Raw genomic sequence first — 13761 nt, 5'->3', positions numbered from 1 at the left:
GGACTTGACATCCGTTTGGCAGTGTCAGCCATTTGCCGCTGCATGTGTTAAATTTAAGTTTTGATTTACGACCTCAACTTTGTAGGCCGTTGTTGTTTTATATAGGCAATACAACACCCCCTTCCCCAGCAGCACACACACACACACACACACCCGTTTTGATAGTGATAAATTGCGCTGTCAGAAGTTGGTAGCTACAATCGCAAACTCTCTAGCCTGTTTTTATTTCAGCTATTTTTTCTTTCTTGACGTTTTCTAACTGAGTTGAGTAGAGTTAAGTTAAGTTGAACTGAACTGAACTGAGCTGAGCTGAGTCGCAGCTGCCGGGGAGCGAGCATAACGTGTACGCCCTGTGGCGCTATATCAAGATATCTGTGCCATGGCATAGGTTGCTTCACTCCACTCCGCCCCACTCCACTTCACTCCGCAGCACTCCACATCCCTTATAACTGGGTTATGAGCCCGACTTCGAGCATTTAATGGCTGTTGACAGTCGTGTCGGAACACAAAAGGCACAGCATAGCCGGCCTTTTTGTTTCAAGCCTTTCTTGTCCTGCCTGCTCACTTTTTTATGGCCAACTTCTTGACGGGCCGAGCAAGTTATGTGCCCATTTCACAGCATTGTTGTTGGCCTGAAGTGCGCTTATAAATTTGTAATAAAGTTGCTTATGCGATGCCATTGTGGGATTTATGCGGCCCGTCGGCACATGCGGCGTATGAGCAATATTGGCCCAGCGGACTTTAGCTAATTGTGTGCATTAAATATTAAGAACTATCGGCTGGCCATAAATTGCGCCTGCACTTTTGCAATTGTGCGCCCGGATTTTTTCACGCTCGAATGGATTTTACAAAACGAGGGGAGAATGAGTATGTCTGGCGAACCGGATTAGCTGGCATTTGGTGCGGCTCTTGGTCTACGCATAAATTATGCAAAATGATTTATAAGCGAAAAGGCAAAAGCGAAAACCGCACAACGTAAAAACTAAACATTGACCGACCGCATAAATTAAATGAATTATGCTGGCCAGGCCCACTACCACTACCACTACCACTACCAAAACCCGACATACAACACCCATTTTCAATCCCAAACCCATTTCCATTACCATCACATGCACCATCTATTCATTATTATTATGTAAATGTTGCATGTGCGTGGGAGTCGATTGCTGGCATTAAATCATGCGATTTGAACTTTCACTTGATTAGCGACGGGCTTAGTTGACAGATTTATGGAGGTTCTGGGTTCCTGGGCTCTTGAGCTTCAAGCTTAACCAAAACCGAAATCAATTTGCCAGTGCGTCATATGCGTAGCAGCCACGCAGTCTATAGGGACTGTCTTTGAAATCAATAAACCACGCGCTGTTTTTATGGGCCTGAGTTATATACCTCTCGGAATCTGGCGGTGAGTATGGATGTTAGCCACGAGCATGACATGTATCTGGGCCTTTGTATACCCTCTCTTACCCCAATCCCAATCCCGTCTACGTTGGCAACAATGTCTTTAATTTCTTAGTAGCTGCATAAATAAACTATAAATTCAATTTTAGTTCGGCAGCCAGTCACTTGTCTAGCTGAATAAAATGCTGGTATTGCATTGAACTCGTTTACGGTAAATACACTCTAAAAAGGACAATACTGTCTCACCCCAAAATTTCTCAGACCATCTGCAGTATTTCTCTGCACGTGCATCTACTGTATAGATTCTGAGGATTATAAATCAAGTCAAGTAGAGTGTGGCAGCCACTTTAACAGAACACGTTAAAGGACTACTTATCTTTTCTTATAGAAGTATAAGGTTCTTATTTCTAATAGTCATAATCCAAAATGTACAATATATTGTATGTGGAAATTAATTTATAAGTACATTTTCACAACCATATATCTTGAGAAGGCATTTACCACTTCTCACAATAAGCTTCCTATAAGATTTTTGAATATAATAAATTATCTGCGAACATATGCACCGCATTGCCAGTGATCACTGTGTGTCGAAAGCAGAGCAATCCCAGATAGCCACTCGAACTGGTTGCATATTTGCTCAGCTTTCCCATAACTTATAAGTATTTATGCCATGCGGCAAACTCAAATAATGAACAGGAGAACTTATCCGAGAAGTGGAGGGCAAAGAGCATGGAGCAAGGAGCAGCAGCAGCACCAGCTGATGGAAATGGCGAGCGTTTATCGGGCCGTAAATCGTAGCTCGCTTTTATGCAGCAGGACCTTCGCAAGTGCTTAAAATTTAATGACCCTTAAAGACCCAGTATTCCAGTCGGTGGCAGGCGACTTTTATGAGCTGTGTGATTGCGCGACAGCATGTCGTGTATATGTATGTATGTGTGCCATGTGTGCCATGTATGTGGGCCACATTTAAGGACTCAGACGGACAGCCATCGCCCATTAGGAGTCACTGCCGCAGGAAGTCATTGAGACGGCATCGAACAAATGCAAATGCAAAAATATGCAAAAACGAAACGCTGTCATCAGAACTAGCAATCATTGGAATCTGAATCAGAATCGGAATCGGAATGGGAATGGGAATGGAAATGCGAATCGAAATCACAATCAGAGTCAGAGTAAAATACAAGGTATCAGTGCCATATATGAAAAGCATACAGGAATAACCCAATAGCACACGTGCAAGAGGTGTTCACCAATGTAAATTCAAACAAAAGTGCTCATCGTCGATGGAAAACCGGGCCAAAACGAAACCAAACCAAACCAAGCCGATTCGAGCCCAACGAGACCAGAAACGGATGGCCAATCGCAATCCCCAGCTGTCCGTGGGATAGCCAGGATTAACAGTTCTGCGAAATGAAATGGATAGGACGTAAAAACGTTATGCCGGCCAAAAGGCACACAACAGTTTAAGCACTCGCATTGCCATTTTGCCAGTTCCCATACTCTGCAGCTGGGCATCCGCGAATTTACTACTTTACTACGACTTTTCAATGAATCAACTAACAAAAGCGTTTAGCTCTAACAATAAAGAAATATGCGTTTTCACCACCACGTTCGTAGCAAAAGTTTTATTCTCCACTTTTCGTTGAAACGAAACCCCATTAGTTGTGCGATGAACGAAAGACTATAATTATACCTATTATCATCTTTATCAAATTCTAATAGAAAGTTTTTCCCAGCAAAACTTTTAAGCGTATTTTCGTTTCGTTGCTGTGAAAAAAGTACTATGTGGCCCCAGAGTTTCCGTTTTTTGCCTCCACATTTTTGCATATTGGCCATGTGCGCTTTGATAAGTGAAAATTGGAAAAATCCTCACTTTGCATGCAAAATAATTACGAAAATATTTGCAGGCGGGCAACAATGTCGTTTATTTTGCCCAGCTTTTTGACTTTTTTTGTTATTGTTTTTTTTTTTTTTTTTTGTTTCTTTGAATACCTGTATATTGAACGTTTAAATTGTGCATCGGATTTGACAACTTAAAGCAGCACACACTCTGAGTAGTTGAGCCCTTTAGAGCCATAGGCAGTTAGTGGCTACACACTGGGCTTTGGCCAGATTCTCGTGGGGATTGCCGGAGGCAAAAAGTGGGGAGCTAAAACACATACATACATACATATAGCGAAAGTCCGGCGAACAATAAAGAGCCGAGGGCTCCATTGTCATTCGCTGTGCATGGCCCAGAGTTAACTGACGTTCAGTTTGGTTTGTCCATGCCTTTTTTAGCTAGACAAACTCGCCATTTTCCTAGTATTTTTCTTTGTATTTCGTATGCATGTGCTTGTGCTTGTGCAGTGCCGACTGCAAATGAAAAGGCCATCGAAAACAAAAGCTTGCGTTGCCTATAAATAGCGTGAGCCCAACTTGACTTTCCACTTGCCAACTTTGTGCCACCGCCAGTCGCTCCTTTTGGCCACGAGTCTTATCTGTTTATAGCGTTTTTAGCGTGTAAGTCTCTGTGCACTTTCCGCTTTTCTTTTCGGCAACCATTTTCCGTTCATTTTCCTTTGTTTCGGCTTCTGGTGGAAAATTCCGCCAAGCGGTTATGCGTTGTCTCCCCGCCATAGATCTAGTTGGGCATTTGGCATCGCACCGAATTGTTTTACTTAATTGCATTTGGCGACCTCAAAACGCGTTAAGCAGGCTCACAAATCTAATTGCAATTATGCAATTTGTAGCCATTAAGGCAAAAAACATATAATGTGCCATAAATTTATGCAACGATAGTGCTCGGCGCGGGTGCACCGATGTCAACGCTTGTTTGCAAATAAACACAAATCGCTAGGCATAATTTATTTGAGCCTGTTTGTGTGTGTGTGTGTGTGAGTGTTAGTGTGTTAACATGGCAACACACTGCTGCACTGTCCGGAATTATGCACATCAGGGCTACAATATAATTAACAAAATAAAATTGAGCAAAAAAGATTACCATCGAACTATGGCAACACATTGTTTATTGTATTCAATAAATTATTTTTTCCACGCGCCTCACGTTTTTTTTTTACATTTTTTTTTGCCTTAATTGCGTTTCAATGTGGCAGAGTGCGTGACTTCGGTGCGAATAATTCAAAAACTTTATTAAATTACTAGCAAATAATGCAAATTACGCGTGCAACAAAGCGTGGTTATTTTCGCCACCTTTTTTATTCGCCCTCATAAGTATGCTACACTTTTTCCAGATAGTTTTACACTTTAAAGGCTGTTAATTTGCAAGCAAATTTCGAGTGGTGGCAAAAAATTGTTGTTCAACGCAAAAAAAAAAATGATTACGGAGTATTTAAAACCGTTGTAAAATATCAAAAATAATAATGACACCTATATGGATATGATTTTTCTTTGTGCCGTGATTTTTGAGACTTAAGTTATACATTATAGATTAATTTAAATGTTATTGTTCAATGAAATTGGTTTTTATATTTGATTTCTTTCGGTGCTGTTTACGTCAACACTACAAACTTTAAGTTCAACTAATTACAATTTAAAAGCCACTCGCTGCTAGCCCCAAAAAGCATTCCGCCCAACTTGGACATACTTAGCTAAATAACAGAATTAATGAAACATTTTCAGACTCTGGCTGTGCAAATACAGTTATTTATATTACACTCAACTTAATTACAAGCAACAGCAGCCGCAGGAGGCATCGCTCCTCTGACAGGAGCAGCAGCACCACTGCGAGGAGAAGTAGCAACATAAGCGGCGAGCTTAATCCGGCTACATAGCCACGGTTCATTAATCAGACGCGACTATAAGCCACAACAGAACCAAGCATCAGGCTACCTACTGCTCCGGGATCCTGGGCACCAGGAACCACGAGCATCGCAAGGATGCCAGGGAAAAAATTAACAAGCAACTTAACACTTTAACGCCTTTCACTTCACTTTACGACGCCAGGCGAACAATGTAATTACTTCAAAACAAGATGAGGCTGACCTCCCTCGTTCCTGGGTTCTTGGGTTTTAGGGTTTTGGATTTCCGAAGCCTTCGGTTCAGTCGCAATTCAGTTTAGAACGAACTGGCTAAAAGTCTGCCCTGAACGCTTGGCTAGGTTTTCGGGCAGTGTTCAGAGGCTGTGGCCCTGACTGCATTACCATTTGATTATAGAAAACATTTATTTAAGTTGCCGGGGGAGAGGCAACTATGCCATTATGTGGCCCACAAGTACACTGCGAGAAAAGCAGTCGATGCTGGCCAAAAGTGTTCATCCATTTTCAATAAATATAATTTCATTGAAATATTTAATACAAATACTATGTATGTTTTTAAGTTTTACCTATGCTAGTTATATGTGATACCTTAAATCAAAATATATTTCTCTTCTATGTTGGGGTATTTTCTCTCTCTGCAGCAGCACAGGACGGCTAGGAAAGGCAAGGAATAGCTGGGCGAGCCAAGCCAAGCCAACAAACTGCACCGCCAACTAACCACAATGCAAATCCGCAGAGCAAACAATGTCAGGTGACGTTCGTCGGGGCCTTCGCAGTGGCCAAGTGGGTGGTGCACTGGCGGTGGTGCACTGGCGGTGGTGCACTACTTGTGGTGGGGTGGCTCAGCTGGCGGATAAGTGGGTGTGTGCCAGCCACTGACAGGCTGACAGACAGCGGCACACCTTTGGAATCAACTTCGAAAGGTGCCCCAGCCGACGCTAAGCCACACAGCTCTCAAATTGGTAAACGTTGACTCGAGCCTCTGCACGTAATTCAATCTGCAGTTTCAACTTATTCCCAGCTTCGGGATCAGTGGAATGAGCAAAGGAGGTCTCCAGGATGCCAGAATGCCAGAATGCAAGGATGGCAGGATGCAGGAGCATCCACAGCAGATTTGCCCGTCACTCGTCGCGTCTGAGCATGTGTTAACGGCTTCTCCCCTTCATCATCTTCTTAGCCAAGCTCCGGCCATTTGTCTTGGCCAACTGACAGCCTACTTTCGCAAGCCGAAAAGCCCTTTTCTACTCGTAAGTGCACATGGGCATTGGTATGCGAAAACCCATTGCGAATGCTAATGGCAAACCCAACTGAGTGGCCAAAGCTACGATTCTCGACCCAACCGGGCTGTAATTAATGCTATCAGCCGCCGACTGTGACAAGCAAAAAGGGGCTGCAGACTGCAGCGCAGCTAACTCGATTTTGGAACAAAATTTAAGTGAAAATTAGACGGCTAAACTGCAAGTTGGATTGGTGTTCCTTGACCCCTGAATTCATTGTGAAAATTGCCAATTGCGAAGATAAAGTGATGGTGGACACCAAAAGTATTTTTGCGAACTGCACTCGGAGGTTTCTAAAGAGAATTCAAGCAGAAAATCACCTTAAACATTTTCTGGAATAACATTTGGAATGCTAGCACGTGCTAAAATATGTATAACGTGTCTGAAATATCTGAAAATTACATACCTAAATATATTAATCTAAGTCTAAATTCGTTAAAATATAATATGATTTTTCAGATATTTTAAAAATTCATTTAAAAATACCCACACGAATAGAATCAGATTTGGTTTGGGCGTAAAGTAGGAGTTTTGTGTTTGGGAAAAATGGCGAGAATGCACTTTACAAGCCCAATCAAGTGGAGTAGTAATACTTAAGAGGGATTTACGGGAACTTGCAACCGTGTTGCAGGCCCAACTAGGCCGGATATGCCCCTCTTGCAACCCCTGGGCAAGTAAGCCGCGAAAAAATTTTCAGTTGATTGCATTCAGGCTGGGCGGGGGCAAATATCGGGTGTCGGGAATGGAGAATGGTGAATCGAGAATCCTGGCAATGAGCTGCCGTGAGCCATGGGCGTTTGGAGCAGCGACACTTGGCCAAAGTGCTGTTGCATGAGCCGAGAGGCGAGAAGCAGCGGAAATGGCAGCCTGAACACGCATACTTCTCGGCCTGTGGAAATAAAGATGGGGAGCTTGGAGCTTGGGGGATTTTGGGTGGAGAAACGTTTTGCGTGGGACATAATTAATTTAAAGACTCGCCTCGCCATGGCAATGTTTGCAAAGAGTGTCAGGTGTTTGGGTTCGCAACTATTTATCATCGGGCGAGTGCATTTGCATGGCGCGAATGGCGATCGAGTTGATTTATTATAATTACGCTGCAGCTGACAGCCGGAGCGGTAAATGCCCTGACAGTCGCTTTAATTACACATATCAATTAGCGCTGAGTGGCGAATGACAGTCTGCTTAAGCCAGTCAATGGATACTTACCGATGGATCGGCCACAGATAAGGCTCTCCATTAGCTTAAAGGGATGTCGTTGGTTGCTCGGTTGCTTGTTTTATTTCAATTTAAAGAGCGCCCCGTCGAGCCACCCACACAAATACTGAGTAAACATATGGCAGGAGGTCCTGGCCACATAATGTCCACACAGTGCACAGGACGAACCACGCTAAATAATAAAGGAGGATGGCTGGGGAAAAATAAAACAATTTAAGAACCGAAAACAAGCCATTTGCCAGGCTGCGTGTCCTGCTCCTCCTGTTCGTCCTGCGAGTGTGTGTTTCCATGTGTGTGTGTGTGTGTGTGTGTGTGTTTCATTGCGCTTGTGTGGGCGTTCAACTTGCCTAGGCCTTGGGCGTAGCCATTGTCGTAGTCATCGGGCCACCGTCTCGGCAAGTCCTTATCTCACTCACACAATAATGTCCTCGACAGTTTCAGGTTTTGTCACTTTAACCACTTCTCTAATGGTTACTTTTTCCTTGGCAGTCTTTCTTCTATTTTGTTTTTTTGTTTTTTTTTTTTTGGGTTTTTTGGTTTCTTGGTTTGATTATTTGCACACTAAACACTTTTCAAGGCACAGGAGCTGAGTGTGGGAGTCCTGGTGGTGAATCCAAGGGACGAGCGCACACAACCACCGCTGCCGCAGGACGACAGCCAACTGTGCGATGGGCCCGAGTATCGTTGCCAGGACGAATTGCCCTGTCATCCTGTTCTGTTCTGTTCAGCTCGAACTCGAACCTGTTCGGTTCGCTTGCAGACAAGGACTCTCCCACAACGCCGCCCGAATGCCGCCCACTCAACCAACCGCCCGTCCAGCCTTGGTATCCTTGTTTGCCGCGACACTTGTTACGGTTTTTGCGAGGGTGGATGGGCACGTCGTCCTGGTCGAAGTGTTCGGGCTTGTTTGCTCGCAGCAACGACGCGGCCCTCGTACAACGTGTCGTATGCGCACTTTTGCGGCAATTTTAACTGTTTATTCCGGGTGCCCCTAGACCCGAAAAAAACAGAAGAAAAATACGGGAAAATAAGGTACGTGTGTGTGTGTGGGTGGAGGTGGTAAACAGGCCTTGTTCGAAACCAGACAAGCGACCACTTCAAATTTATCTTTTATCGATACTCAGGCATTAGGATTCGACTGAGTTTTTGGTATCCCATGCATGTTAATCCGCAGCTAGGCAAACCAGTACAACTTTTTGTTGGTTTACGTATTAAAGCAAGTGATTAAAACGAAACATTGAACTTAATGCACATTACTAATACTTTCTAGAGTAGTTGAGCAATTTGAAAATAAAGACACAAGCATTCTTTCTTCGATAATTATTTGCACAAGCTATTATTTTACGAAAAACTTGGTCAACTACATTTCTTAGTGGCTTTTCGGCGCAGCTGGCATTTTGTGTTTAATTAAAATATACAATTTTAGTATGGTAAGAATTTATTTAACTACTTTATTTTATTACTTTTATTAAACTCGTTGCAGAAGAAGGCAGAAGAAAGGCCGAATTTAATATCAAATATATATATTATACAAACATTTTGAGATGTAAATATAAATGGACATTGCCACCCTCTGAAAACTTTATTTAAATAATATGTCGAGTTATTACACATAGATGGCAACTTTTGTTAGCTTTAATACAATTTCCATGCGCTTGAGGAGATCAATAAGCAAATGTATTTTGTGGAGCGATTTTAGTCAATTTTAACTGAAATATCCCTACTATTTTTTTAACAGCCTCCGGCCGAAGCAACAGCAAACAATTGACAATATATGCTCGTGATTGAAAAGGTCTGTCACTATTATTTGGCAATCTAAACGATTTTGGCCGAACATGAACTATGCGAATATTTGCCAACTCCCCGGACGTACATATTTACAATGGTGTGCGAGAGCGAGTGTGAGTGTGCGTGTGTGTGTGTGCGTGTGAGTGTATTGGTGCCTGGGTGTGTGGAGCTCAGTGATTTGGTAATTGCAGCATCAACAATGATGTCATAGCCCATGCAAGTTTAATACGTTGCCATTGGTGTTTTAGAGTGTGTTTGCGGGCACCCATTGGCCATAATGTGCCAGCGGGACAATTAACGGCAACGGTCCAGACAGTCGGCCTGTGTAAATACGGCCAACAGTCAATTAAATTCCAGCTCGGCACCGTTAAAGCGGAGAAGTCCTTAAAACTGGCGGATAAACACGTCTGCATATGCCCGCCAATTTGATTACACTTTTTCAATTTTTTTCCCGGCCGAAACAAAATTTGTAATTCAAATTAAAAGTGCAAATAGTTTTTTTCCAGCAATCAGTGAAGGAGATGGGGCTGCTACAAAAAAGGGGAGCACACTTGGAAAAAATACATGATGCACAGCCTTTATGATTGTTTATAAAAGTGTTATATTTGAATCAATCCGAATTATATGTATACACGGAATAAAATCAACCATTAAAGTTATGTTTTAGTATTTTGAATGGTCCAAATTTATTTTGGAAATTTAAAAACTTTTTCTTTATTGCTCACTACCGAAGCTAATCAAATTGTTTCCAACTTTTGACATTAAACAATTGCATATATTGAACAATTTTATTTCGCTCATACTTTGTTGGCTTGATTAAAAAAGTGATCGTAAAGAGGAGACTATTTGCCTCCTCGATTGGATTTCCCGGCTGTCGAGCTGAGTTTTCCTGCGAGTGTGGATACTGGGGACAGGAACTGTGGCAGGCAACAAAAGGCATACCAAATTACTGGTGAAGCGTCTGCCTCAGTGGGGGGGGAGGGGTCCTGTGCCCGGGAAGAGGCCGATCCGAGAGTCCTTGCAAAAGGCAAATGAAACGCAGTCAGTGGAAATGACGGCGCTCGGCGCGAGAGAGAAATGAAGGCAACTAAAAAATGCCAAAACAAAAATGGAAATAGAAAATGCCGCCACATCTGAATGCTGCGGAGCAACAATGTTGCATTCCACTTGGGTACTTTGTTAGTGACTTTTGTATACTATATACACACACACACACATATATATATCTATATATATTTATCTATATATATTTATGCAGCAACAGTCATATTGTGTGTGGCCGCACAGCCCGTGCTTTTGAGGAGACAATCGGAGGGCTAAGGGCGCCTCAACGGGCTCTGGGACAAAAGGGCGAAAAGTAAAAGCCACGCAGGCATTTGGCACGGAAAATATTTTAAAATTCCAGCAACGAAAGTGCAGACAAAACTCTTAAATGACGAGCAGCACGTGCCCAAATAAAATGATGCGCATAGTTTTGGGGCATGTGAGTCGAGTCGTCGGGGATCTCAGTCGTTCGCTTACGCCGTATATTTATATGTATATATTTGGGTCCATGTGCTCTCCCTTTTCAGCTTCCTGGTTTAAATCATACACACAAACTTCCGGGTTATCCTGGTAGGCTTTTTGCTGACTCTTCATGGTGCCACATCATGCAACATTAGATTGAACTTGCCACAGCCAAGACGCTGCCAGTCTGCGATGCAGATGGGTGACAAGTGCATATGCCAGCGAATCGAAAATGGCTTATTTATTCTGATATATTGATAAACATCACTGCCACATGGCAATGGTCCTGGCAACAAGAAGCCCCGAAACAGCGATGGAAATCCAATTCGTTGCTGGAAGAGATCGGTTATCCATTTGCCGCATTTAAAATTGCTGTGTAACTTTTAATATTAAAATTTGAACGGAGGATATATTTGAAAAGAATGGCTATCTTTGGCAAGAGTTTCAATTCGAATGGATTCTATTTGATTTGATTCTTTACATATACATCATGAGGAAGGTGCTCTCGTTAAAATTCCTAATGCAACGCCATGTGTAAAATGTGAAACTACAACTTTACTTTCTCAACCCATTTTTTTTTTCAATGATAGTAGTTAACATTAACTAGGAACTCATAAATCATGCTACTCAAATTGGCAATCATGCAAATGAACAATCGCGTGGGTTTTTCTACCAGAAGATTATCATTGCTGGAGAAGCGTAAATCAGAACGCATTGCGCACCTGAATATCGCAATAAACGGCAGCTAATTAAAGTTGGGCCAATAATTTGCACATTTATACACTCGAGAGGCGTTTTTTCGCGTTCGATTTAATTTAAGAAATTTGCATAAAATAAACATTGGAATTTACGAGAAATCACGCAATATTTATGCAATCTAAAATGGCCAAAACAAAGGCTGGGTCAGAAAAAAAAAAAAAATGATAGTATAAATGCGAAAAAAATTAAAATAACAAAAACTCGTTTGCAGTGGTCGGTCGGATGTCTAGCAATAATCAATCAAACGTGAAATAAATGAAAATACCCCGAATAAATCGAACAACAACGGATCGTTTGTCAGTTTCTCTTTATTTCTTTCACGTCTCTCCTCGTATCATTTATTTATTTTTGTTGTCTTCGCTTGCTGCTCTTTAAAACGACTTCCTGAGCCCTTAAATTTTAGCATAACAAACGAAATACTTTCCGACCATTTCCGCTGGCTGTTTCGGTGACATTTAAGCGACACAAAAAAGGGGAAACTGGTCGCGCAAAAAAAACAATATGCACCAACTGCAAAGTGCAGTAAAAAATTTGTTGAAATATGCGACGAAACGCGGAGTATCCTCGCCGTGTCCCGAAATGCCAAAAACCAAGGAATGAAAAAAAAAACCAAAACAAAACAAAAGCAGCCGAACTGCTCGGCGTTTTATTTGCACTTCAATTTTGCCCTCGACGACGACCGGCGGCGCACTTTATGGCGATTGCAATCCCAGCTGCACTCGCCTAACTGCACTGCAGTGCAGTCTCAAAGTCCTGGAGTCTCCGAGTCCTGCAGTCCAAGGACTGCTCGTCCCTCGCCTTCGTCCTCGTCGCTGACGCCCGGACTCCCGGACTCCTTGCCACTCGGCAGACAAGTGCTACTTACGGCTATTTTATGTTGCAAAATGTCCTTTGGAGCTTATCAGCGTTTAACATCGGACAGAAGTCAGCCCAAAAATAATGGGCACAAAAAGCAAGCTGCAGGTAAAATGCACGTCTAGCGGAACGAAGCGAAACGATACGACACGAAATAAAATCATGTGACACTTTGTGGTTAATAATGCCCGGTTATACATGTAGATGCATACATACGTACATACGTACATACGTACATACATGAGGCACTGTGCTCCATTGTCTCGACCGGCGAACAAACCCCGAAAAACCAGGACAGCTCACACAACCAATTGGTTTGGGGGTGGCGGTGATTTAAATGCAAATTTATCGCCGTGCAGCTGTAAAAAGGGAGCCAAAAAATCATAAACGACCGCCCACAAAATATAAATAAATGGACACACACGCAAAACGCAACCAAAAAAAAAAAAAAAAAAAAAACAAGAAAAAATATGTGGAAAAAAGCAGCAAAAATGAGGATGTAATAATAATATTTACAAAATGTCTGTTTGCGCGACTTCTGATGAGAGAACATTTTAATTTTTCGCCATTTGCATTTACATTTTGATTAAACGATTTGCATATTGCCGCTCCACCAGCGCCCATTTAGTGCCATACTGATTAATTTATTGCAAGCAATTCGGGGATTAATCAGATCACTACTTCAACTCACCCACCAGCTGCCTTCTGTACAGGTCGAACAGGAATCTCGTGCGTTTCGAGGCGCTATAATATACGCAATACTGTCGCCAAATCAGAACCATGGCCATCCAGGAGTAGTAGATTACCAGGGTCAGTATCAGAATCAGTGCCGCGGCGCAGCTATACACCAATGAGATCCTCTCCCAGGACAAGTCCATCTGGTAGATCCTGTGCCGCACCTGCCACAGTACAACGCAGTAGGACATCGAAAAGAGTGACACGTAGAAGTAGATCGCGTGGTAGAAGTTCGCCAGGCAGTTCAGCAACAAGTTCGTGTAGTCCAGACTCATGGTCTCCGGATGCACTTGCTCGAAATCGAAAATATAAATACAATATCGATTTTTCGGAGTACAGCATTATCGATCTGGAAGTTACCGAAGTGCCAACTGGGTTGGGAAACTTGGCAAGCTATAAATATTTATCAAAAACTATTGTGTATTTAACAAAGTGTTTTAATAAGTATGAGACCAATACGTAAT

General features: G+C 42.5%; 1 protein-coding gene and 1 long non-coding RNA gene across 2 annotated transcripts; one reads left to right on the top strand and one right to left on the bottom strand.

Moving 5' to 3' along the window:
* The first annotated feature begins 2522 nt into the window (after window positions 1–2522).
* lncRNA:CR45436 (long non-coding RNA:CR45436) lies at window positions 2523–3022 on the top strand. Its single transcript, NR_124965.1, has one exon. It is a non-coding gene; the product is annotated as a long non-coding RNA:CR45436 (long non-coding RNA).
* Window positions 3023–13085: 10063 nt separating this feature from the next.
* CG13723 (uncharacterized protein) lies at window positions 13086–13656 on the bottom strand. Its single transcript, NM_140707.2, has one exon. It carries the CDS (start codon window positions 13570–13572, stop codon window positions 13240–13242), a length of 333 nt encoding a protein of 110 aa, NP_648964.1. The 5' UTR covers window positions 13573–13656; the 3' UTR covers window positions 13086–13239.
* Window positions 13657–13761: the final 105 nt, after the last annotated feature.

Source organism: Drosophila melanogaster, chromosome 3L, assembly GCF_000001215.4.
Source record: "Drosophila melanogaster chromosome 3L".
NCBI classification, from domain to species: Eukaryota; Metazoa; Arthropoda; class Insecta; order Diptera; family Drosophilidae; genus Drosophila; species Drosophila melanogaster.
This window is presented reverse-complemented; position numbering and strand designations above follow the sequence as displayed.